The sequence below is a fragment of the Nuphar pumila genome, chromosome 13, assembly GCF_984573655.1.
Source record: "Nuphar pumila chromosome 13, dmNupPumi1.hap1.1, whole genome shotgun sequence".
Taxonomy (NCBI): domain Eukaryota; kingdom Viridiplantae; phylum Streptophyta; class Magnoliopsida; order Nymphaeales; family Nymphaeaceae; genus Nuphar; species Nuphar pumila.
In genome coordinates this window covers 69,395,040-69,422,878 of record NC_143261.1, presented here as the reverse complement: position 1 = coordinate 69,422,878, position 27,839 = coordinate 69,395,040, and the positions used below count along the sequence as shown (strand labels likewise).

At 35.1% G+C, this 27,839-nt stretch overlaps 1 protein-coding gene across 1 annotated transcript; it reads right to left on the bottom strand.

Annotated features, from left to right (window-relative positions):
• On the bottom strand, nt 1–27,474 carry LOC149818627 (transcription initiation factor TFIID subunit 10-like). The gene is made up of 7 exons (XM_089984447.1): nt 27,342–27,474; nt 26,633–26,727; nt 26,475–26,539; nt 24,493–24,555; nt 23,126–23,183; nt 22,958–23,008; nt 1–387 (listed from the first exon to the last, which is right to left on the bottom strand). Exons 2-7 carry the CDS (start codon nt 26,717–26,719, stop codon nt 307–309), a joined length of 405 nt encoding a protein of 134 aa, XP_089840573.1. The 5' UTR covers nt 26,720–26,727; nt 27,342–27,474; the 3' UTR covers nt 1–306.
• Between the last annotated feature and the right edge of the window lie 365 nt (nt 27,475–27,839).

Genomic DNA, 27,839 nt, shown 5'->3' with positions numbered 1-27,839 from the left:
GGAATGAAGCCTTTTGACACCTGTGATGCGTGCTTAAGGATTACAATGTACATGATAAAGATTCTAGTTCTGGTTCATTATCTATGCAGACAATTCTCTATGAATTGAAATGATGACCAGTTTCTTATTATTCTTAGCTTTCATATTGGATTCGTTATCATCCACATGTATTGGTCCCAACATCTACTTCAGCACAGACAGCAGAACAGAAGTTAGCAAATCACCAAGGGAGGAGAAGAATTTGGTCCCCCATCTAATCAGGGAAATCTTATGTACAGTAGATTCAAAAGGCTATGATGCCTGAAGCTACTCGTCTCTGGTAGCAGGATCCATTCCAGTTGAAGGGCTGTCTGCATAATATTCCTGGCGCTTCATATTGACACCATACTGTGAATTGAAATAACATTATCAGTAATTGATTGATACCAAAAAAGTGAAAAACAGTACAAGTGAGCTTTCATTATGAGGTGAATATTTTATGTGGGAACCAATTGTTAATGTGAATGGAAAAGCAAAAAAGAGGAACCATTAAAAAAAAGAACCACAGCTAAAATCTTGGTGTTCTAAGAGATCTAAAAACAAAGCTTTAAATGGCATATGCATGAATTATCATGTGTTGTAGCAAAAAATTTACCGAAATAGCAAAGAAAAACCAATCAAGCAACAGAAAAAAAAAATTCTGAATTGGTTGGTTGTTAACAGTTGCCGTAAAAGCTCATCTAAGATGGCATGCATGAAACAAACAACAAAAAATTTCTCAATATCATTCATCATAATCATCAAGCTTTTTCCCACATACATGATGCCAACAGCTTCAAGAGGCTTGTTTTCCAATCCTTTCTATCTAGTAGTAAAACCTGTACCACCTAATAAACTTCTGCATCCTTGTTCATTTGATCTTCTTACATATTCAAAATTCTCTTAGATGACACTAAATTTTTTTATTTTGTTATCACTGTAAACATATTCATCACTCATGTCATTCTTTGCCCATGTAAACAATGCTCAACTACATGCCTCTTTCTTCCTATTGCATTTTTGGTTGCTCGATACCCAATGCCAAATATTAGTGTTGGGTCTTATTGTAGTCCTGCTTTATTTTATATAGACCAAGGTAACACAGGTAACACATACATACACACCTTAATTGTCAAAAGTGGCGCCTAGGCAGGCTAAGCACAGGGCCACCACCTAAACTTATGGGTCTAGGCGGTAGGGACATGTTTTTCTACCTAAGCCCCGCCTAGGCTGTAGGGGCATGGTTGTCATTTCTTTGTCTCTTTCCTTTCTTTGTTCATCCTCCTACCCATAATGCTTTCTTTTTTCTTCTCTCCTTTTCTCCTCCTTTTCCGTTTCTTCTTTCTCCTCCTTTTACCCTCTACCTTTCTTTTCCTTCCTTTTTCCTTTTTCCCTTTTCTTTTTTTTTCTTTTTCCTTCTTATTTTTGTCTTTTTTCTTCTTCCTCCTTCTTTTACCCCTCCACTTTTCTTCTTCTTTTCCTTTTCTTCTTCCTTTTTTCCCATTTTTTCTATTCTTTTTTACTTTTCATTTGTTTTTATTCTTTACATATATGTTTGTGTTTTTCAGATATATATATATATATATATATATATATATATATATATATATATATATATATATATATATATTATAATGTTTTATGTTCAATGTTATGCAATTTTATTAATTTTGTGATATGTTACATTGAATTACACATCATTCATAGTTACAATCATATGTTTGTTACTAAATTTAACTATTTATTGTAATATTTTTGTTTTTCTTGATGTTTTATTTTTTTTGGTCCCGCCGAGACCGACTAGTTCTTTTAAGGGTCTTCCGCCTAGGCTTTGACTAGCGCTTTTGACATGTAAGATATGCACACATATGAAAACATAAGCCAATAAAAGAGCTTTGTGCAATTACCAAGGCGAACAACCAGTATAGCAACATTATACAAGTACTAAGAGGCATGGTTGGGAGGACAATGCAACTAGAGAATTTAGATGCTTCTGATCTTTTTGCTTGTCTACCACTGTAAAGTTTTATTTATGATCATCTCATTAAGGAATTTACCTCAACATTGTATTCTTATTAGAAAATTTATAATTATCTCCCATACTAATCCAATTAAACCTAAAATAAATCAGATTATACATTTTGTCGTCATTGTAATGAAATGAGAGCACTATTACAATCCACAACCCAACAGGGTTCAAGCAAGAGAAAAGATCACCCACACAACCCAAATATGGGTTCAAACACACAAAAGACCACTAAAGGTCAAGTCAACAACATAAAAAAATGCAAGTTTCCTTTCAAAAAATGCATACAAGATGCATTCTTTACAAAGGGGTGAAAACCCCATATATATGTATACAAACAAAAGTAGCGAGAGACTCCTCTAGCCGTTGGGACTCCCAACAGTTCTATTGTATCAAGGACAATAATGCCTTTTAACACAAAACCTAATCCCAAAAATAAAAAGGAAAAAAAATAAAAGAAAAACAGAAATAAAATATCTTATTACAATATGTGAGAAGACCAAAATACCCCTAGAGGGTATTACCTATTATATATATATATATATATATATATATATATATAACACCTGAAATCTTTGTGACAGAAGCGCTTTGGTGACAAAAAACCACTAATTGATTTTCAGAAGGCACATATGGCAAGATGTAGTCTTCTTTAAAAATTATTCCCGGACATAGTGGCAATCCATTTCGATATGCTTTGTGCGCTCATGAAATGCACGATTGTCTGCAATGTAGCCTGTGCTCTTGTTGTTACAACATAATCTTGAGGATTCAATTATGTGAACTTCCAAGTCTTCTAATAGTTGCCTCAACCACACTAATTCAGAAGTGATAGTAGTGATGACACGATAATCGACTTCTATAGAAGATAAAGACACCTATTGTTTTTTGCATTTTCAAGATATCAAAGAACTACCTGTAGAAATACAAAATCCAGTGGTTGAGCAACAATCATTCATATCTTCTCCCCAATCGGAGTCAAAATATGCAATGATCTCTAATGGGGATGAGGATGATAAAAATAAACCATGATTAATTGTATTTCTAACGTAATTAACTATCTTCATTACAAACACTCATATGTACTGTAGTGAAAGAATGTTGAAATTGACTAGCAATATCAAGACGAGTAATAAAAAGATAAATTAAGGCCGCATTCATTTGACAGTACGGAGTTGGATCTTTCAGAGGTTCTCCATCATCTTTCTTTATTTTGGCATTTATGACCTCTAGCATATCAACTTGCTTTTCATACAAAAGACCTGATCCTTCTATTATCTCAGCTGCATACTTAGTCTGAGACAAAAAATACCCATGGGATGAATAAGCTACTTAAATTCCAAGAAAATAGCGAAGAAAACCACAATCTATCATATCAAAGTTAGTCTTAAGAACATCTTTGAAATGACGAACTCCCTATTTATCACCTCATGTGATAATCATATCGTCCACTTAGAGAAACAAAATGATTATGCCTGCATCAGAACACTTAATAAACAATGGTGTGTCAGTGTAACAAGATTTAAAACCTAATTGAACCATCACATTGCTAAAGCGATCATACCAAGCCTTAAGGGCTTGTTTTAGGCCATTACAAGGCTTTTCGTGAACGAAGAACTTTCCCATGTGCCAACCCTAATCCAGGAAGGAGTTCTATATAGACTTCTTCATTAAGGTTCTCAATAAGAAAAATATTTTTAACGTCCATTTGAAATATAAGTCATTTTCTAATATATGCTATAGTGATGAGGGTTCTTATCATGGTCATCCTTACTACTAGGGCAAAGGTTTCTTTATAGTCTATTTCATATTCTTAACTAAATCCTTTGGCTACTAACCTAACTTTATATTTCTCTAGTGATTCATCACTTTTAGTTTTGATTTTGTAGACCCATTTACATCAAATGGTTTTCTTTCCTATTGGTAAGGTTTGAATTTCCCAAGTTTTAGCCTTTTCTAAAGCTTCTAAATCGTTATTCATGTCTTTAATCCATTCATAATGATTTTTATCCTCATTATAGGAAGATGGTTCTACAAAGGAGTGAATGGCCATAAAGCAAGCTCTATAGTTGGGTTGAAATGATTCATAATGATACGAACCTACTAGGTGTTTTAGATAACCTCATAGATCTTCTAACACTAGTTTGATCTATGTTTTAATTTTGAGAATATCTCTCTAAGGCACATCGAAGATGATTTTGAGTGTGACGAAAATAAACTTGTATTTCATTATGAGGTTCAATTATATTGGTAGGAATATCTTTCTCATGCGTGTCATCATTGTCACACTCATGCACATTTTGAATATCATCATTACGATTCACATTATCATCAACATCATTATCATGCTCAACAATATCATCATCATCATGCATTTTAATCAAGTCAAACAAAAACGAGTAGTCACAAGGTTTCTTAGACTCAAATTTTTCCAAAACCATTTTCTTTTTCAAGAAAAGTCACATTTCTTGAAACATAAAGTTTATCTTTTTCAATATCATAACACCTATATCCTTTTTTGTTTTCAACATAACCTATGAAAACACAAGGAATAGCTTTGGCAGAAACTTTATCTTTTTTATTAGAAAGAACAAAATATTTACAACCAAAGATTCTCAATCTCTTATAATCGGGAGGAGTTTTAAATAATTTTTCAAAAGGAAAAATATTTTCAATAACAGTTGAGGGTATTCTATTGATTAAATAGATCGTTGTTAAAGCGGCTTCGACCCAAATTTTTTTTGGAACATTTTTTGAAATGAGAAGAGTCCTAGTGGTTTCAACAATGTGCCGATGTTTTCTTTCGGCCAACCCATTTTGTTTTGGGGTATAAGGACAAGATTTTTGATGAACAATTCCTTGTTGATCAAGGTAAATTTTGAAATCATTAGATAAGAATTTTCTTATAGAATCGGTTCTGAAAATTTTAATGGAGGCTTTAAATTAATTTTGACATAACTATAAATTTTTTGAAAAGAATCAAATAATTCAGATTTGAGTTTAAGAAAATAAATTAATGTGTGTCTAGTAAAGTCATCCAAAAATATCACATAGTAGGATATACCTCCTTTAGACATAATTGGTGTTGGTTCCAATAGATCTGAATGTATTAAATCAAATGGTACTTTAGAAATAAAATGTTTAGCTCCAAAAGGTAGGATTTCATTTTGCCAAGAATACAATCTTCACAAACCAATTCTTTTTCGTTATAATTTTTAAGAAAAAGAAACAAAATCAATTTTGACAAACTTGGATGTCCTAATCTCCTATGTCAATTTTCAATATCATTTTTTTCAACAAAATTACAAAATATTTGATTTGATAATTCTAATTTGTCACGTCCAATTGGCTTCTCAAACCAGAGATCCTACACCAAGCAACTATTAGATGAAAAGGTAATCCTACATTCATGGTGGGTAATTTGAGATACAATTCATGGTGGGTAATTTGAGATACAAATAGGATATTTAAATTTAGTTTTGGTACAACTCTAATGTTTGAAATAAAGAAATTTTAGTTATTTTTCAAAGTACCAAAACTTTTTATTTTTAAAGAGGTTCAATTGGCGGTTGAGACATAAAAATCATTGAGAATATTTTGACATTCGGATAGTATGAACTCATTAAGAGTCATATGAAACAAAACACCAAAATAAAAAATCCAAGAAGTCTTACTGGGATCCGCACAAGTAGAGACAGCCACATCGGAAAGGGAAGAAGATTGGCTCTTGAGTGTGGTGTTAGAGCTTCCACAAGTTGAGCAAAGAACATGTCTCCAATGCCTTTGAAGCTTTGAACAACAACACCTCTCGGATGATGACCCCATATAGGCCACTCTCTTGTCTTCTCTTCTATCTTCTTTTTTTCTTTTAGAGAAAAACAACTTGATGTGCTTCAGTTTATTAGAAAAAGTGATATGATTTTCTTTTTGGAATCATACTCATTTGAATTCTTTCCAAAATGTGGAGGTTTGTATATCCTTGTATGATTTTTGAGCCTTGATATAGCAAGCACAAATTCTTCATCTTTGGAGGAGGGTTTCTTCAATCTATTCTCTTCCATAGTCAATTCTTCTAGAGTTTTAATTATGGTAGGAACAACTCCTCTGTGAAGGAGAGCCGATTTGGTCCCCTCAAACTCGGGTCTAAGTCCAATAAATTGGTATAAACACTCTTTTTTGAATATTTTGATTTGTTTTTCATGGAGTTCTGTCTTGGAGACTGCCACTTGGACTCTAAAAGAGTCAATTCATCCCAAAGAAGAGAATGAACATTATAATATTCTCTTATGCTCATGTCTCTTAGGGTCATGGTCCTCACTTTATTTTGGAGGTTACATACATGAGTTATGTCTTTAATACAATATATATCTTGGAGATACTTTCAAGCATCACAAGTAAAATCAAAATTTGCCAAACTAGATCATTTTTTGATGTCAACAATATTAATGAGTAATCCCATGATTTTGGAATGACCCATTATTCACTCTTTTCATATTCTTTTGTAATCGGCAACGACTTTATTTATTTCTTCTCCTTGAAGTGCCACCTCTTTTCCATTTTCATTCTTTGAGAGAATAAGTTTTGGTTATTTCTCGGAGCCATCCACCAAACCCCATAGCCCTTTTTTTCAAATTTTATGTTTTACTATGGATGCCCACATCACATAGTTAGTGTCATTGAGTCTCACGAGAAGGGAGGCGATGGCCTCTTGTTCATCCTCCATTGATACAATAGAAGAGAGAGAAGCAAGGTTCTTTTGGACACTACGAGCCTACGATCTCACGTCCACACGAACGTTAATACCGATGGCTCTGATACCATGTAATGAAATGAGATCACTCTCACAATCCACAACTCAATAGGGTTCAAGCAAGAGACAAGATGATCATTCACACAACCCAATATGGGTTTAAACACACAAAAGACCACTAAGAGTCAAGTCAACAACATAAAAAATATAAGTTTTCTTTCATAAAATGCATACAAGATGCATCCTTTACAAAGGTGTGAAAACCCCATATATATACAAACAAAAAGAGGGAGAGACTCCTCTTGCCGTTTGGGAGCTCCCAAACGGCTAGAAATCTAGTCATTGGGACTCCCCAACAACTCTATTATGTCAAGGACAATAATGATCTTGACACCAGTGTTGTGAGAGGCGTACGCCTCATAGGCGAAGCGCACGCTCAAGGTATTGAGGCGTTGCATTGAGGCGTTTCAGGCTTGAAACGCACGCTTCACTCATGTGAAGCGCACGCCTCAAGTCGAAACGCGCTTCGCTTCTAAAGCGTACGCATCTGTGTAGTCCCTACAAACCGCCCCTTTCCTGCCAAAATCCGCTGTCAGGGACATTGACGAGCAGGTTGGCGCCGCGAAGCCGATGGCGAAGAGGGCAAGGATCTCGACGACGACAAGGATCGCGATGAGAACCGCCGGGGAAACCTCCCTTGCACTTGCGCCGCCGGAGGAGCACCATCGGAGTGTTCAGGTTAGGGAAGGGTCGGACGCGCAGAGTTGGGGGTTCTGGAGGAAGCTCTGGTCGAACGCCGCGGTGTCGAAGGTGCTGGGGATCTTTCCGGTGAGGGCGTTGCCGGAGAAGTTGAGGAAGGTCGGCTTCAGTCTGCCGAGCTCCGGCGGTATCTCGCCGGAGAGGTTGTTCTCCGAGAGGTCCAGACTGTTTAGGGACGACAGGGAGGCGAGCGACGTGGGGATGTCGTCGTTGAGTTCGTTGTGGCTCAGATCCAGGATAGATAGCCCCTGCAACGAGCCGATCTCCGAGGGTATCTGGCCGGAAAATCGGTTGCGGTCCTTCTGGGAGCCGGTAAGGCAGAACTGGGCGAGGGAGCAGACGGTGCCGAAGACCTCGAGAGAGAGAGAGAGAGAGAGAGAGAGAGAGATGAGGATGCCCTAGGGGTCCGGGTGTCGGGGGGTGAAAATGGATCGGGTTCGATTGGACCCGATTGATCATGAAGCGTACGCTCCAACGCCACGAGGCTTACGCCTCGCTTCGTAACATGCTCAATGCCTCGCTTCGCCTCAGCGCATTTAACAACCTTGCTTGACACAAAACCTGATCCCAAAAATAAAAAGAAAGAAAAACAAAAATAAAATATCTTATTACAATATGTGAGAAGGCCAAAATACCCCTAGAGGTTATTACCTATTATATTTACATAAACAACTATATATATAATGTACATACAATATATATATATATATATATATATATATATATATATATATATATATATATATATATATATTGTATACATATATATATATATATATGATAGAAATATACATATATAAAGTATCTTAATAGTCACATCCTTAGTTGTCAAAATTGTTAAAATTTAAAATTGTAAATAAATATATATAATATTATTATATTATATTATTTTATATATATATATAAAATATTTTTTTCTTTTCCTTTTTGGTAATTTAGAGCTGTTGGACACAGTCCAACAGCTCTATTTAGAGCTCTATTGAGTCCCCTCTCCCTGCAGTGTATATATAGGGGTGCAACCCCTGTTGTAATGCATTCTCAAATGCTTCTTAGGCATTTAGGTGTTTTCATATCAATAAAGATTATTTTATTTCCTATTTGTTTCCTATTATACCCTTTTTAAGGGTTATGATTTAGTGTCTTTCTAGACACTTTCTTTGTGAATCTAAGTTCGTGATTCGAAGATCCTCATTTTATTTCATGGTATCAGAGCCACAGAAGTACTAGATCTTGAAGAAAAGTTGTCTCGATTTTTGTGCCCACTTGCAAAAGTGTTCGTCACTTGAAAAGAAGTGTTGTATCACTTCATTGGGAAAGATTTCACATCTTGTTGTTTTGTATTTTCTTTCTTTTTTCTCATTTCTCTTGTTTTTTTTATCCCTACTCTTTTTCTCTTCTTGTAATCGATGGATGACAATGATAAAGTCACCATCATGCCTATGAAATTAAGTGATACGAACTATGTAACATAGGCTTCAATCATGAACACCATATATGGGGAAAAGGCCTATGGGGGATTGTGGATGGTTCTGATTAAGAACATAAGCTATCTCTTACTAAAAATGAGAGAGATAAAGAGGTTCCTTTATCAGAAGAAGAGAAAATCAAGGCTCTTGCCTCTTACCAAAAGAAATAGAAAGAATGAAGAATATCTCATGCGAAGATAATGCCATAGCTTATCAATAGCGTTGACATTAAAAAATGCTCAAGTCTTGCCAAGTTTGATCGCACCGATAAGGCATGGGAATACCTTAAGAATGTGTATTCCCTTAAAGATATTGCACACATATGCAACCTCGAAGAAAAAGTTTGAATGATGACCCAAGGAGACAAAACTATTCATGAATATTACAATGGGTTGTCCGAACTTTGGGAAGAACTTTCCCTTTTAGAACCAAAGTGGCATTGTGCCGAAGACATCGAGCTTCGTTAGAAACAACTCGATGCTGAACATTTTTACCAGTTTATAATTGGATTAAGGCCGGAATTTGAAACCGCTAAATCGGCCCTCCTTCACAGGGGAAAATTTTCTTCTATTGTTGAAACTATTGAAGAATTAACAATGGAAGAGAACCGTCTCAGGAAAGGCTCTTCTAAAGTTGAAGATGATTTTGTTTTAGCTATGTCTAGACCAGGGAATCATGTTCGATCTTATAGACCTCCTCACTTTAACCGACAGAATAATGACTATGATAAGAAGAAGGTTATTTGTCATCATTGTCATGAGCCGGGACACTACAGGCCACAATGTCCCAAACTCAAGGAGCTAAGAGAGAAAAGAGCTGCAATTGCTGGATCGGAGTCTAAAGATCAGGATGCACCAGTTTCAATGGCACAACTAATGGAGATTCTTCAGCCTCTCATCAAAGGTGTCTCTTCTTCATCTGAAGCCTCAACTGGCGCTGCAGCCTCATCTTTTTCCGATCCAGGTAAAATTTCTTGGCTCCTTGACACTGATGCATCTTTTCACATGACCCTAAATAATCAAAGTCTATCCTAATGTGTTAAAACTAAAACAAGTGTGTCAAAGGTTTTTACAGCCGATGGGACTTCCCTTGAAATAGAAGGAATAGGAAATTTTCAAAAGATTTATAAAATAAATAAATTTTCTATCCCAGAAATTAGATATGTTCTAAAATTAAATTTAAATCTTCTATCTGTGTCTCAAATTTTTGACTATGGATGTAATATTTCATTTTCTTTTCATGGTTGTTGGGTACATGATCGTTAGTCAGAAAAGCTGATTGGGGAAGGCCATAGAGAAGGACTCTATTACATGGATTTTTTGGAAGTGCCGAAGAATGCTTTTTGCTATAATATTCAGAAAATTGAGTTGGAGTTGTGGCATAAGAGACTTGGTCACTCACATATAGCCAAAATCCAATATTTTCCAAATCTAGGGAAATTTTGTAACTCTGAATCATTTGATTGTAAAGATTGTATTCTTGGCAAAACGAAAAGATTACCATTTCAGAACATAACCTTTTTCTCTTCAAGACCACTTGAATTAGTACATTCGGATGTTTGGGGTCCTGCACCCGTGATTTCTAAAGGAGGATTTGGTTACTATGTTATTTTTGTCGATGATTTTTTCCGACATACGTGGATTTATTTTCTTAAACATAAATCTGAAGTATTTTCACACTTTTAAATTTTTCATAATATGGTCAAAAACAAGTTTCAAAATGATATTTCTATCTTTCGCACAGATTCAGGAGGAGAGTTTTTATCTATTGATTTTAAAAATTATCTTAAATTACATGGCATCATACATAAAAAATCTTGCCCCTATACTCCCTAACAGAATGGGCTGGCTGAACGAAAACATCGTCATATTATGGAAACCACTAGGACATTATTAATAGCAAATAATGTCCCGAAAGATTTTTAGGCAGAAGTTGCTTTAACCGCCACCTATCTCATTAATAGGATGTCATCCTCCTCTTTACAAAATATCACTCCCATTGAAAAACTTATGAAAGTCTCTCCAGACTACTCTAGACTAAGAATCTTTGGGTGCAAATGTTTTATATTTACCGACAAAAATGATAAACTTTCCCTGGTGCGATTCTATGTGTTTTTCTAGGATATGCTGAAAATCAGAAAGGTTATAGACTATATGTGTCTAGAAATGTTTCATTTCTTGAAAAAAAGAGTTTCTTTGATTTTGAAAACCCAAAGGAAGTCACTGAGTATTCGTTTTTGTTAGATCTAACATCAACACCTGATGAATATGATCTTGACTGTAACTTTGATGATGATCGAAGAATTGTTGATCATAATGTTGATGATGAAGAAGTTCATAGGGATACTAGTATTTAATATTTTAGGAGACAAGAGTCTAATCCTCCATGTGCACTTGAAAAGTATTCTAACATTCCAACTAGATGATCATCCTGAGTCTCGAGGCCTCCAGAAAAGTTTGTGTCATACGAGTCCTTCTCACCTACGTATAGGGCAGTTATTGCATTAATTCACTCATATGAAGAACCATTCACATATTTCCAAGCAAGAAATGATATAAAATGGATAGAAGTCATGAAAGTTGAATTAGATGCACTAGAAAAGGCTTCTACATGGACTATTCAAGATCTTCCTCAAGGAAAGAAAACTATAGGATGTCGATGGGTCTATAAAATTAAAACCAAGAGTGATGGTACTCTCGAAAGATATAAAGCCCGATTAGTAGCCAAAGGTTATGCTCAAGAATATGGCATTGATTACGAAGAAACTTTTGCTTCTGTGGCTCGTATGACAATTGTTAGAACCTTAGTTGCCTTAACCTCTATTAAGAAATTGTCCAATTTTCAAATGGATGTCAAAAATGTCTTTCTAAATGGAAAGCTAGTTGAAGAAGTATACATGGAACCCCTCCTGGTTTAAGTATTCCTAAAGATAAAGTCCTTCGTTTAGAAAAAACCCTTTATGGTCTTAAACAAACACCAAAAGCTTCGTATGATAGGTTTAGTCGTGTTATGATCGATTTGGGTTTTCAATTCTGTTTAACTGACACTGCTTTGTTTGTTAAGAATTTTGATGCAAGAATCATTGTGCTTCTTCTTTATGTGGATGATATGATCATCACCGGAAGCGATAAAAAGGGAGTTGAAACGATCAAAACACTTCTTAAATCTCATTTTGAAATGACTGATTTAAGCTTATTAAGATATTTTTTAGGCATTGAAGTTGCTTATTCTCCTAGAGGATATTTATTATCTCAAACTAAATTTGCATTTGATATTGTTTTCAGGTCTGGTATTACTGATGATAAGAAAGTTGATACTCCAGAAATGGTAAATGTTAAAATGAAGATTGATGATGGAAAACTCCTAGCAGATCCAACTCCTTACAGACAACTTATTGGGGCACTTTCTTATCTGTCCATTACCAGACCAGATATAGCACACGCTATTCACACAACAAGTCAATTTCAACATGCCCCCACTTCTATTCATATAGGAGCAGTCATGTGTATTATCAGATACATCAAGTCCTCCCTTTCACGAGGACTTTTCTTATCCTCCTCATCTTCTCTTGATTTAATTGCATATACTGATGCTGACTGGGGAGGAGATCCCAATAACAGACACTCAACCACTGGTTTTTGTATTTTTTAGGTGAATCGTTGATTTCGTGGAGGTGTAAAAAGCAGCATAAGGTATCTCTCTCATCCACCGAAGCTGAATACAGAGCTATGGCAACCATAACCATGAAAGTAGTTTGGCTCCGATGACTGCTTGTTGATATGGGAGCTGAAGCAACAAAGCTTCACAGATGTGTTGTGACAATAAAAGTGCAATCTACATTGCCAGTAACCGAACATTTCACGAACGCACCAAACATATCGAAATGGATTGTCACTACATCAGAGAGGAATATCTACACGGGACAATTGATCTGCCATATGTTAATTCAGAATATCAGTTAGCAAACTTTTTTACAAAGCCTTTTGCTGCTCCCCGATTCCACTTTCTCTTAGACAAACTTTCACTCATTGTACCGTAAGTTTGAGGGGGAGTGTTAAAATGTAAAATTGTAAATATATATATAATATTATTATATTATTATATATATATAATATTTTTTTCTTTTCCTTTTTGGTAATTTTATGTTTTTATTTTAGTCGTCTAGTTCAGTTTGAACTAGACTGAGTTTGCTAGTCAAGTCTCAGTCCAGACTTGACTAGCAATAGAGTTGTTGGACTACTCTATTTAGAGCCATTGGACACAGTCCAACAGCTCTATTTAGAGCTCTATTGAGTCCCCTCTCCGGGTGCAACCCCTCTTGTAATGCATTCCCAAATGCTTCTTAAGCATTTAGGTGTTTTCATATCTATAAAGATTATTTTATTTCCTATTTGTTTCCTATTATACCCTTTTAAGGGTTATGATTTAGTGTCTTTCTAGACACTTTCTTTGTGAATCTAAGTTCGTGATTCGAAGATCCTCATTTTATTTCAAAAAGTTGTGCCTAGGCGGGCTAGGCACAGGGCCACCACTTAGGCTTATAGGTCTAGGCAATAGGGCATGTAATGAAACACTACTGCAAAGAACAATAGCACAAAGTGACTACAACGAATGCACAAGCACATAAACAAGAAGCAACTAATAGGAAAAATACAATAAGAAACAAAGGGCTAGGCACCAAACACACACAATGTGAGAGAAAAAGGGCTTGAAATATAAAAAATAGTGTATTAAAATGCTATAGAAAGCATTAGAAAGGAGTGGGGGCAAAGTCCCCCTTTTATAAACTTTATGGGACCAAGGGGGCTCCCATAGAGTCGTTAGGAGTTCCCCAAAGGTCACATTTGTGACCATTGGGGAGGGTCCTAACGACTCTATGAGTTGGACCCTCTTGCCCTTATACAAATGGGAAAAAGAATAAAAGAAAGAAAAATAAGAAAAAGGCAAAAATGTCCCTAGTAGACATGTCTGTTTACATAATAAGAAAAACTATAAATTACCCCTAGTGGGCATTACAAAAGATATTACATAATATATGTGTAAACCTAAGTCACACGGACTCGGCTAAAAGGTCGACGCACCCGCGTCGACATGCCTCGACACGGGTGCGGCTTCGAACACGGGGCAGACACGGTCAACCAAGTGTCGAACTCGGTCAACGCACTGGGGCTGAGTCTGTCCATATTTTGGAATCGGTCAACTTTGACCAAGTCTATTTTTGTTCATTTATTAAAATTAATTTGGATTCGGGTTGGGTCCAGATTCGGACCTAATCCCGATCTAAGGCGGTATCGGGGTCAGATCTTATATATATAATCGTGTTCCCGTGTCCAAAAATTTTGAAATTGCTTCGCACCCGTGTCGCACCCATACCCGTACCCGCACCCATGTGACATAGGTGTAAATACACATACACACACACACACACACACATATATATATATATATATATATATATGATATCCATATATTTTAACACCTTCCCTCAAACTGACAGTGAGATCATCGAGAGTTTGCTCAGGAGAAAGTAGAAATGAGGGGATGCCAAGGCTTTGCTAAAGAAATCTGCAAGCGGATACTCTCAAGTGATATATGGCAGTTGAATGATGCAACGCAAAAATCATCTTGAACATAATGACAATCCATCTCGATGTGCTTAGTTCGTTCATGGAAGGTGTGGTTGCTAGCAACGTAAATGACATTTTTTTGTCGCAACACAACTTCAAAGGAATAGAGATGATGACTCCCAGACAAGTTCGATTGTAGTTGTGGCTATCACCCTATACTTGGCTTCCGTGGAAGACAAAGACACATTTTGTTGTTTCTTACATCTCCAAAAAATTAATGATTCTCCAAGAAAAACACAATAACTTGTAGTAGAAATACGATCATTGGAGTTACCACCCTAATCAAAGTCAATATAAGCAATTTAAATGAGTGATGAACAAGAGGATAAGAATAGTCCTTTTGTTATTGTTTCCTTCAAATATCTGATAATTCGCATAACAACAGCCATGTGAATAGTATTAGAGGCATTTTGAAATTGACTTGTATTGTGAACAGCATGAGCAATATATGTCCTTTTAATAGACAAATATGTTAGTGACCCAATCAATTGACGAGAAGGAGTAGGATTTTCTAAAGGAGTTTCATCATCGACTCTCATCTTAGCATTGATTGCTTCTAGAGTCTCTACTTTCTTTTCGTCAATCAGGCCAGACTTGGCAATAATATCTTATCGTAAGCTTCATTTGAGAAAGAACATATTCTCTAGGAAAATATGCAACTTCAGTCCCTAAAAAATACCTTAGAAATCCCAAGTCAGACATATCAAAATTATTTTTAAGAACATTTTTAATAGACTCAATGCCCGTTTTATCATTCTCAGTGTAGATCATATTATCAACATATAACAACAAAATAGTTATGTGATTACCTGCATTCTTAATAAAAAGAGCAGTGTCAGTATAACAAGTAAATCCACTATCAAGAACAACTTTACTAAAGCGGTTATTCCAAGCTTTTGGAGCTTATTTAAGACCATAAAGAGCTTTATTAAGCTTAAGGATTTTCTCTTTTTCTATCTCAAGACCTAGCAGAGGATCCATATAGACTTCTTCACAAATATCCCCATTTAAAAAAGCATTTTTGACATATAATTGGTAGATAAGTAATTGTTTAATAGATGTTAAAGCTATTAAATTTCTTATACTAGTCATCCTAGCAACCAAAGCAAAAGTTTTCTCATAATCAATTTCACATCCTTGTACATATCCCTTAGCAACTAACCAAGGTTTATATCTTTCTAATGACCCGTCACTTTTAATTTGGATTTTATAAACCCATCTACACTCAATAGCTTTTTTTCTCAAAGGGAAACTTACACTTTTCCAAGTGTTAGATTTGTTGAGTGCTTCTAATTCTAGTGTCATAGCATCTATCCAATGTGAATGTTGCTTAGCTTCTTTAAAGTTGGAAGGCTCATGATATGAATGAATCATCATTAAACAAGTTCTAGAATTTGGAGAAAAAAATATCATGACACCAACTTTTAAGGAGGTCTACTATTCCTAGAGGATCGTCTAGGTAGGGATTCCTTTACTTGGTCTTCTAGTGAAAGATTTTGTGAATATATGTCAAAAATATTTTGACGTTCATTTTCCCTCACGCCGAATATACACATGAATATCATTAGGATTCTCACTAGGAGAATCATCTCTTTGATGAGAATGGTTATCACAAACAATTTCATTATCACAAATTGTATAATTACATTTTTTAGTCATTTCTAGGTAACAAGTCAAGTAAAAAAGAATAGTCAACATCTTTCTTGGGTTTTTTATGTTTAAATCCATTTTTTTTCAAGAAAAACTGTATTTCTTAAAAAAGAAAGTTTTTTATTTTTAACATTATAACATCTATATCCATTTTTATTTTCACCATAGCCAATAAAAGTGCATTTAAGAGCTTTTGGTCAGAGTTTGTCTTATCCTTGAAAAAGAACAAAACATTTGCATCCAAATATTCTTAATCTTATGAAATTTGGAGATATTTTAAATAATTTTTCAAATAGAGAAACATTTTTAAAGATGAGGATGGCATCCTATTTACAAGATATATTGCAAAAAGAGCAACTTCGGCCAAAAAATTCTTTGGAACATTTTTAAAAATGAGAAGAATTCGTGTAGTTTCAATAAGATGTCCATGATTTCTTTCAGCAAAGTCATTTTGTTGAGGAGTTTGGGAACAAGATCTTTGATAAATAATATCATTTTGTTTAAGATAATTTTGAAATTCTTTTGACGTATTCTCCTCCGGAATAGGATCTAAAGATAGCTATAATATTTTGAAATTGATTTTCAATAAGGATATGAAATTCTTTAAAGATAGAAAAATATCGAATTTATTTTTAAGAAAGTAAACCCAAGTGTATCTAGTGAAATCATCAATAAAAACAACATAATATGAATATCCTACTTTAGACATAACGGGCGTCAGTCTCTATACATTTGAATGCACTAGTTCAAATAATCTTTTCAAAGTGAAGTTGCTATGTTGAAAAGGAAAAGTGCATTTTTCCAAGAATACAATCATTGCATGTAAATTCCTTTTCATTACAAAATTTATCAAAAAGAAAAAAAAAGATGCATCTTAGAAAGACTAGGATGACCAAGCCTTTTGTGCAAAGGGGCAACATCCTTAGTTTGAACATGATTGCAAAAAGACTTAGATGGTAATGACAAAAAAATCACATAATATAGGTTCTTTCTTCTATGGCCTTGCCTAATCCGCTTATCGAACCAGAGATCCCGCACATAGCAATGTGAAGATGAAAAAGAGACACTACAACCGAAATCAGATATTTGAGAAATAAAAAAAAATTATGTTCAGGAATAATTTAAATTTTTAGAATAAATAATTTTAATTTTTAGAATAAATAATTTTAATTTTTAGAATAAATAATTTTTTGTGATTGCTAAAAATTGTTTCAAGAGTTTTTATTCCTTTAATATCCAAGGATATACCATCGACCGTAGAAACAAAATATTTAAAAGAGTTAGTGCATGATTCAGATAAAAGAGATGCATTTAGGGTCATATGAAAAGAAGTAGCTGAATCAAGAATCCAAGAAGACATACTGAGAGTTGATAAAACCACGGCACCAGAAGTAAAAGGTGTAGAAGAGTTGTTTCTCACAAATAATGAAATGCTTAAGTTGAGTAATGGAATCATTGATGTCTCCATCCCTTTTTTTATCTTCGTTTGAGTTGCTTGAGTTATCTCTAACGAAAGCCACTTTTCTTTTAAGCTTAGGACAATTGGGTCTAAGATGTCCCGGTTCATTACAGGGATGACATGATTTTTTTTTCATCACCATTGTTGTTATAGTTATTTTTTCAAAAATGAAGAGGTTTATATGTTATCATATTATTGCCATATTTAAATATAGCATGCACTTCATCAATATCCTTTTTTAGGGCAAAGCGAGTTTCTTCTTGGCATAAATCAACAAAAAAATTCACTAAGAGTTGAAGTTCTATTAAATAGGGACTCTCTTAGTTATTCAAATTCGGGCTTAAGCCCATGAATGAATTGAAAAAATCTCTCTCAATTTGATGTTGCCTCATTGCAATATCATTTCCTTCCCATTGAGGTTCAAGGAGAGCAAGTTCATCCCATAAAGGGGATAAAGTACTATAATAATCTCTAATATTCATATTTCCTTGCTTGGTTGTTCTCAGTTTTTCTTGTAAAAAGAAATGCCTAGCAAGGTCGTTTTTAGTATACATACCTTTCATAAAGAACCATGCTTCATTTACCTTCTTGAATTTGGCTAGATTAGCACAAATTTTGAGTTTCACATTATTCATGAACCATGACAATATTTTGACACGCTCACTTTCCCAATCTTCAACTTTGGATTGATATTCTTCAATGGCTTTGGCCTTTCTATCATTCAAAGGTTTGTTTTTCATTTTCTTCCTTTTTGGTGAGCTTTAATTGTGGTTCCGAAATTGTATCACATATATACCCCCAAAGTTTCTTGCCTTTTAAGTTGTTTTCCATAGGGGCCGCCCACATTCTATAGTTGGTCTCATTCAATTTGAATGAGAGGTCAATTTTTGCATCTTTGTCGACCATTGCAGAAGAGTTGATGAAGAACAAGAGTGTGAAAAACACACTTAAATACAAAAAAAAGTCCTAAGAGTATTCAAACACCTAGGGGCTCTGATACCATGTAATGAAACACTAATGCAAAGAATATTTTAAGTGACTACAACAAATTCATAAGCACATAAACAAGAAGTCACTAATGAGGCAAAATGCAATAAGCCACAAAGGGATAGGCACCAAACACACACAATGTGAGAGAGAGAACTTGAAATATAAAGAATAGTATATTGAAATGCTATAGAAAGCATTAGAGAGGAGTGAGGGCAAAGTCCCCCTTTAATACACTTTATGGGACCAAGGGGGCTCCCACGGAGTCGTTGGGGAGGGTCCCAACGACTCCATGAGTTGGACCTTCTTGCCCCTACACAAATGAAAAAAAGAAAAAAAAGGCAAAAATGTCCTAGTGGACATGTCTATTTACATAATAAAAAAGACTAAATTGCCATTAGTGGGCATTACAAAAGACATTCATATAAAATATATATGCATAGATATATATCATAAATATATATATGATATCCATATATTTTATCAAGGCCCTGTTTTTCAACCAAGGCTGCCTAGGCAGTCCCTGCCTAGGCCACAGGGACATGGTTGTTATTTAAAAAAAGAATCTTTCTTTCTTTCTTTTTCTTCTTACTTCCACTCCAAAAGCTTTCATTTTTTATTCTCTCATTTTCTTCTTCTTTTGCTTTTCTTTTTTACCTTCTTGTTTTTTTCTTCTTCCTCCTTTCACCCCTTCGACTTCTCTTTTTCTTCCTCTTCCTCTTTCCCTTTTCTTTTTTTTCTTTTTCTTTTTTTCCTTCGAATCTTTTTTTTTTTTCTTCCTTATCTCACCCCTCCACTCTGTTCTTTTTTTTCTTCCTTTTTATCTTTTTTAGTTTTGTTGTTTACATGTATGCATGTGTTTTTGTCAGACACACACACACACACACACACACACACATATATATATATATATAACCTGTTTTTTGAGGTATTTATCTATCTACATGTATATGGGTTAATTCAACATTAAACTACTTGTGTTTAACATTAGATGGATTTGACTTTATTAAAATGACTAAAATACCCTGAGAAGAAGGTATTTTTAAAAATACATGATTACTTTTTTAGGTCAAAAAGGTAACTTTGATAGATTTATAAAGTAATGTTTTTGGAAAAGGTGTTTGACTTTTCAATTCTCTCAAAGTTCAAAAGACCTATAATGCCCATAAAAGTAAGAATGCATTTTCAAAAATATCATTCTTTTAATGGTTTTTTAATCATTTTAATAAGGTTGAATCAATTTAATGTTAAACACAACTAGTTCAATGTTATATATATATATATATACGGGATTCATCCTATCCTTTTTTTCTTACGTCAACATTAAGACCATCTAAATATCAAATTTTTAGGTGTTTTATGATCAATTTGAACCATTAGATGTGTTTATCAATACTTATTTATTAAGAAACAAGCTTTGTTTCAAATTGATTTGATGTAAAAAATGTAAGTATTTTATCATGAAATTTTAGTACGATATCAACCAATGATTTTTTGACCTCTTTAAAATACACATTTGAGCATAAAGATGTTTAATTAATTATATGTTCTTCATTCAGCAACAATCATAAACACATCTAACGGTTAAGATAGAGTATAAAACATCTAAAAACTATGGTTTTTGGAGGGTCCTAACAGTGACCTAACAAAAAAGGGGCAAGATAATCCTCTCTCTCTCTCTCTCTCTCTCTCTCTCTCTCTCTCTCTCTCTCTCTCTCTCTCTCTCTCTCTCTTTGTGTGTGTATATATATATAGAGAGAGAGAGAGAAAGTAATCGGATGGTGTGCCCCAAGTTTTGATGTATGTTCAATATTATGCAATTTCATGAATTTTGCGACATGTTACACTGAATTACACATTTCATCCATAGTTATAAACTTATAATAATATGTTTGCTACTGAATTTAATTATTTATTATAAAAAAATTGATGTTTTATTTTTTTGGTCCCGCCTAAGCCGACTAGTCATGCTAGGCCTCGACTAGTCTTTTTAGACTAGTGTTTTTTTTACAACTAAGGTCACATCTTCCATCAACAATTTTATCAATATACTCCAAACAAAATTGGTTGAGAGCAAATATCACTGGATGGAGAGACACAATACTCCCTTTATTTCATGTTTGTTTGCAATACCATTTTCACCATGTTCTTAGAACATTTACTCCCATGGAACAACTCTATGGTGTTCCTCCTCAATAATATTGGCTCCATGTGTCAGGTTTGACATGTCATCATTTACTTAAACTGGTTGAAAGTCACAAATGTTCTATACAAGCTGCACTTGGTTATTTAATTACTAAACAGAAGTATTGATGTTGCTAAATGAAATGTCTTTTATTATCTTATTTTGTAAAGTTTATATTTGATTCTCTTACTATGTCTATTTTCTTAACCATTTCTGCCTTCTTTTATAAGGCCTCTTCTCCATCTGACCTATATTTTGTCTATGACTTCCCAGATGATTCTTGTGTAGATTACCCTCTCTTCCTACTCTCATTGTTGAACCATCACACATCAGTGAATCTGCAGCTTGTTGGAATCTTCAGTGAGATCATGGTAAGTATGGAACTTGAGAGAACCCATATGTTAGAAATGCCCTCTCACCCAATTGAAAAAAAAGCTTTGGCACCAATGGGTTTTTGTTTTTTAGGTGAAACTATGTTTCTGTTAATAAAGGTTAGTGCTCATGCATAATCCTATACTTGCAAGGGTTAAGTTGTAAGCTTGTATTCTCTATTTGGATGAGTTCAAAAGATGGTTACAATTGGGGCAGCCTATTGCTGAAGTTTGGTAACTTAGGAGTATCTGAATCCAGCATCTCTTGTCCAGGTTCTGATTTATCACAAAAAAGGAAACACACTCACAAACAGACAGTGACGATCAATTTTAGCCATTTCGGAATGTCCTCATCATCATTTGTGGTTTTTCTCTCCTCATATATTGCACTTTACAATGCCCAGTAAGGCACTGCAAACTATGGTCACCAGTCTTGAACTGTTGAACACCTCTAAGTTCTTTCCTCTTCTTCCCTAAGAACTATAATATACCACTGTTGAACACCTCAAGTTTTTTCCTCTTCTTCCCCAAGAACTATAATAAACCACTAGCCAGAAGATACAGCGTGTGGTGAAAAGAAATAGGTAATATACCAGAAACCTTAACATGCATGTCATGCCAAATTTTTTCACTACTCGCTAATAATTTTATCATTAAGTATAAAGTTTGGAACTATCCTTCCACATGCCACTTAATTGAAAGATTCCTTTCCTTCAACAAGCCTTCCACAAGAGACTACCAATTTTCCTATTATAGTTGCATAAACTTTAAACAGAAACATGTTTGCTAAGAACAGAGGGATACTAGATATAAGCTGAAGCGCAAAAATGTCCAATGTGCTTCTATAAGACACTTTATACATAGGCAGGATACACTTTGTCAGCACATATATTCAAAATGATAAGACTAACACAGTATATTCCCATGTATTATCTGTGCATATGTGCAAAGCTATAAGGATACCAGCTATTAAGGGTTTCCTAAATTTACTTAGGTAGTCTAACATCTCTTCATCGCCAACATCCTGAAGGTGGTCGGTTCCCTTTTCCCAGAAAATCCCATCATTAGCTGATTCTTGATGTATTTGACAATACTTGTCCAACATGACTATAGAAAGAAAAAAGCTTTCTATGTGGCATAGGACAAAATTCTCAGCAAGCTGTACTTTGTCCATATTTGCATTGTACAAATCTCGGAATACCAACAATAATCTTATTGGAATACTTCAAAATTTAAAGCACACCAGAATTTGAGTAGCAGGAAAGCAATTACATTTAGTGTCTATGCATAGGGAAGTGAATCGGTAGCATCCAGCTTGATAAACGCCATCCTGATTCAGATTTGGACTCATGATATTTGCACAATATGAATCCAAATCTGAACTGATCCAAAATGAGCATTTATATTCTGATCTTATCTGCACCAATTTCTCCTGAGCAAAGGCCAGGAAATACTTGAATTTGTGCATGAGAGAGAGAGAGAGAAAGAGAGTTTCTGTGATCTGTTCCACAAGGAATTGATTCTGGCAGGCGTAAATGTCTATGTTGGGTTGGAATATTCTGTGATTATATACAGGGATGGGGAAAAGAGGTCTAATTGTGTAATGAGAAACACAATAGCAATCAAGATGACTACTTAAATGGAGCCAAATTTTGTTACCTCACTTAATGCCTTAGAGAGATCTTCCATGGTCAATATTAGACGTTTATCCTGGAAAAGAATTCTCACTAACAGTCAGTGCTGGTTGAATAATGCTTGAATAATGCTTATGAGAAAGTAGCAGTTGAATACCCAGTATCTGAACAAGATTCATAAAATTGTATCTACCTTTTGCTGCTTCTCTTTCTTATCCTTAACTACTGCTGACTGCCTTGCCTTACACAGCCTAGTTCCAAAATAAATAAAGGAATACATTTAAAGGAATATCCGAGAGAAAAGTCAGGAAGAAAGAATGCATCAACAAACAGAAATAATGAAAAGCTTGCGTGAACAAAAAGTTTTCAGACTGTGCACAAGAATGGAGGATAATAGGAAGTTCAAAACTACAGGCAGTACAGAGGCTCCAACACAGGATAATGAAATATAGCTCAATAATCAGTCTCACTACAGTAATACTAGTTATCCAGATATAAAATTGCTCGAGTATGAAGAAGGTTCATGTTTTTTTGGTTTTCAATCTTCTTTTAACAGCAGACAGTGACGGAACAAGCGTAACAAGATAAATGTTAACCAGTCATGAAGCAGCATTTCTCACATAGTTCCACACAAGCTTGTTGCTTGTACCAACATCTGTGTGAAGATGCACCTTTTTGACATGCCTATGCACCCCATCTCTCGTTCCTTGGATCCTCCCAGAAGGTTTGCTCATGAAAAATCAGCTACTGCTACAAGGGCAAATCTTTTGAGATAGACCAACTCTACTACTTATACCTGTACTAGTTGAAAATCATAATGTTTTATGTGCATATCTATGTATCTATCAATATATATACACAAATTTTTTTAAGAACCGCTCCTCTATAACTAGGGATGGCAATGGACCGGGGGGAAACGGGGCCCCTCCCAGCCCCTTTTGGATCGGGGATGGAGGACATGAAATGGGGAATGGACCGGGGATGGAGGTTAAAATCAAAACCAGTAAGGGGATAGACTTACTCTTGCCCCTAGCCTCGCCCTGTCCCCCATTCCCGTTAAGAAAATTACTATTATATCCTTATATATATATATATATATATATATATATATATATATATATATATCCTAACACAAAACCCTTTCTCGAATCTCTCATCTCCTTCCTCTAACGAGCTGCGCAAGCTCCCATTTCTCTCCTCTCCTTCCTCTTCTTCCTCTAACGACAGAAGGCAGCAGCGGCGGAAGGACCGGGGAAATGGGACCCCGCCCCGCCTTGCCCTGTTTGGACTGGGGATGGAGGACATGAAACGGGGAATGGACCTGGGATGGAGGTTAAAATCAAAACCTGTGCGGGGATGGAGGCAGGGATGGAGGGCAAAATTTTCAGACGGGGTGGGAGTAGAGACCTTGTCCCTCGCACCCGCCCCGGTCCACTGTCATCCCTATCTATAACTATTCTTTAATTATCTATATCATCAATGTATTAGCACTTTACAAGTGAAGATATAAAATCAACAAAATGGAAAAGTGAGATTAGAAACAAGATAAAAAACACATACTGAAGTGCATCACTTGCTATCTCTGCAATAAACTTCTGTGTAGCTACAGCCACCAGTCTCGTTCTGCCAAAAGAAGAGAAAAAGAAATGGTGAATAACAAGTCAAATTCAATGTATAGAGGCAGTAAACAGCCTCAGAAATACATTATCCAACAAACCAAGGCAAGTAGGAAACCTACCTCATCTTTAGAAAATGCAATAACAATATGAGATTATTATTGAGAATAATGTAAAATGCTAGAAGAAGAAACACTATCAAACATACACACACAAAGCAAAATGAAAAAGTACTATGGGTATAACTTTGACTACTTTTCGTAAACCAGTCATTATTATTATAATATATTAAAGCAAAAAAGAATCCATCATTGGCTGCATTTTCAAAATAAAAACTATGATTAGTCACTTAGGAGACATCATCATTCCTTGTTTGTTACAAGAATCATTCAGCAGCCTGCTATTGATTAGAAAGAGACCATTGTCGAGTACTGTAAATCTTATTTACAACCCACGTATTGCATCAGATGAATGTAAATATTTGTAACTAGTATGATATCAGTTTGAAGACTTGAAGTACATATTCAAAACAATTATTAGATCTTCTGTACTACTGTTATCCATCCTGATTCATTGGTTGGTGGTCTCATCTACCTAGTTGCTTCTATGACATATGCCACTTGTTCGGTGCACTGTATGGGCCAATCTAGTTTCATATGTTATTTAGTATCTACATTCCTTTCCATTTATTAGATTGAGCTTTACAATACACTTTGACAACTTGGTTAGATGCTAATTAAGCCAAAGATATGGTTCATATATTTTCCACCAATAAAATTTGTCTTATGATCATATCATGTTTTGTAAAAGAGATAAAAAAAAAGGCAAGATGCTGGTTTGAATATATAGCTGAAATAAAATACAACATTATTATATGTTTACCTCATATGTGTGTGCAAATCTTTTAACAGGTCTGTCCAGACCCTGACACAATTTTATATGAATCCCATATTAAGGAATAGAGCCCGTATAGAGTAGGTATAAGTCTGAACCCCTAAACTGACTAGTCCTGCCCCAAGTCCGATGAGTGTTTCAGACTCCGATCATGCCAATCATGATGCAGCTCCTTACCCCAAGTCACTGTTTTCAATTCCTTAGGACCTCAAAAGCCATAATTTGAATTATAGAGACCTTGGGTCATTGTGATTCATTAGGAAGCACGTTGCACATAGACCCAATATAGAAAACCCCAATACCACACTTTAAATTCTTCCACAAGAGAACCAATCAAATGACAAAGAGAGGCACCAACAAGATGCCAAACCCATAACATGGAGTTTATCCAAACGAAGAGCTCTAAAGGAAAAGAAATACCTTCATCATACGCTTCATGCCAACCATTACCCATTGCCCTAATGCTCAAGAATTTCATGAACAAGTCATGCTGGTTTCATTGATGTGATAGATTGGACATGGATCAACACGTTCGGATGTATCAGAAATTTTACCGTTTCTCTATCCACCACAACCTACATCCTTGACCTCCCCATGCCAAATTTACATGGTAGATGAGATCAGAAATTTTAGTATTTCTCTATCCACCACAACCTACATCCTTGACCTCCCCATGCCAAATTTACATGGTAGATGAGATATCTCACCGAGTGTTCTATTATCTGACTACCAACAACATATGTAAAACCATGTAAACCAACCAAAACCATCTAAGAAGTAGAGTGCAAACACAATGGTGTCAAAACAAAAACCTCTTCCATGCAAATTTTCGTTGGTGAACAATGAATCAGACTTCACTAATACCGAATTTAGGCTCATAAACAACTTGGGTAATAACAAAAACTCAATGATAGAGAGAACAGATAAAAAAATGACCGACCAATTTCTAGATTTGTTCTCTCATGCCGATAGAATAAAGTATTCCGAAATTTACTGGGGGAAAAAAAAGAGGAGATGTAGAAGAAAACTAACATCCTGATATCGGGGCACTGGAATCCACTCTTTGCAATGCAATGCTCCACTAATTCGTCCGGTATCTGCAGATCTCAGATAAAAGAAAAAAGAGAAGAAGAAACTCGAATCGGGATCAGGCCAAACAGAGTAATCAGATAGAAAGAGAGAGAGGGTACAGTGGGGTTGTAGTCGATGAGGGAGTTGAGGAAGTTGGCAAGTGCGGCATCGTCGTCCTGCCTCGAATCACCAGAAGGTGTATTCATCGTCACGCCTTAAGAAAAAACAGGTTAGAGAGAGAGAGAGAGAGAGTACTGCTATCTATAGCGACAAAAGCTTAAAACGGCAATTTCTCGGTTGTGAATTTCTCGTGAGATTTTCAAACTTTTTATTTTTTATCGGGTTTTTATTGAAAAATATCTGCAAATTTAAAAAAAAATCAATCATTTATCGGCAAAATAAAAATAAAATCAATTATAAAAAATCCATATTTGCACAAATAAATTTCCCATGCAAAAAATAAAAAAATAAAATTTGAGTCTTTCATTCCTTCACAAATTGAAGCACATGGAAAAAAATCTTCCCAATAAAAAAACGATTACAATGAAACCCACCAATTAAAAGAGCGACATGCGAATGCCACTCAGGCTCAACTGATCATGGAAATGAACTAACGAAGGATTCGGGGATACGAATAACGAATAAAATCTTCCAAACAGTCAACAAAGAAACAGAATAAAAGGGTCGTCTATTTCGTCCAGACACATCAACAAAAGGTACCCTGTTTTGCAAAATGATGTTTTTTAATAGATGGATTTGCAGAAGATAAAATAGGACACCGTTTTGTCGCTGAACGTACAAGAGGAGAAAAACGATGGATTTACAGACCTTGTCGCTCCGGTCGCCTCTTCGTTGATGAAATCGAGAGAAGAACTCCGATTGCTGTCGTGCTGCGATGCTACCCTGCTGGTGAGAATTGCTGCGGAAGAGAGAGAGAAAGAGAGAGGGGGGCCTTTCGTTTTCCTGCTTAAAAGTCAATAAAAAAACAAAAAATTACAAATACCCGCGAGCGAGGAGCGAGCGACAGAGAGAGACCCTTTTAGTTTTCCTCATAGTGATAAATCTCTCGAGATTTATGAAAATCGCAATAAATTACTCAAAAGTTAAAAACAGCAATTTCTCGAGAGATTTCGATAAAAACATAAATATCATGTTTTAAACACGATATTTATGTTTTTATCATGAATTTATCGTGAAAATCGTGTGGTTTTTTGAAATATTTTTATTTATATTTATTGCAAAATTTATTTTGTATATTTTAAAATTTTCTTTATAGTCATTTTTAATTTTTATTGCGGAGATTTTTTAGGAAAAATGCGAGTCTTT

Excerpts from the sequence above, each read along its gene's own strand:
- LOC149818627 (XM_089984447.1), bottom strand. The coding sequence starts at position 26,719 with ATGAATACACCTTCTGGTGATTCGAGGCAGGACGACGATGCCGCACTT. Across the intron at positions 24,556-26,474 it reads CAGTGCCCCGATATCAGGAT|AACGAGACTGGTGGCTGTAG; the intron begins GTTAGTTTTCTT and ends TTCTTTTGGCAG. Across the intron at positions 23,009-23,125 it reads AGAAAGAGAAGCAGCAAAAG|GATAAACGTCTAATATTGAC; the intron begins GTAGATACAATT and ends ATTCTTTTCCAG.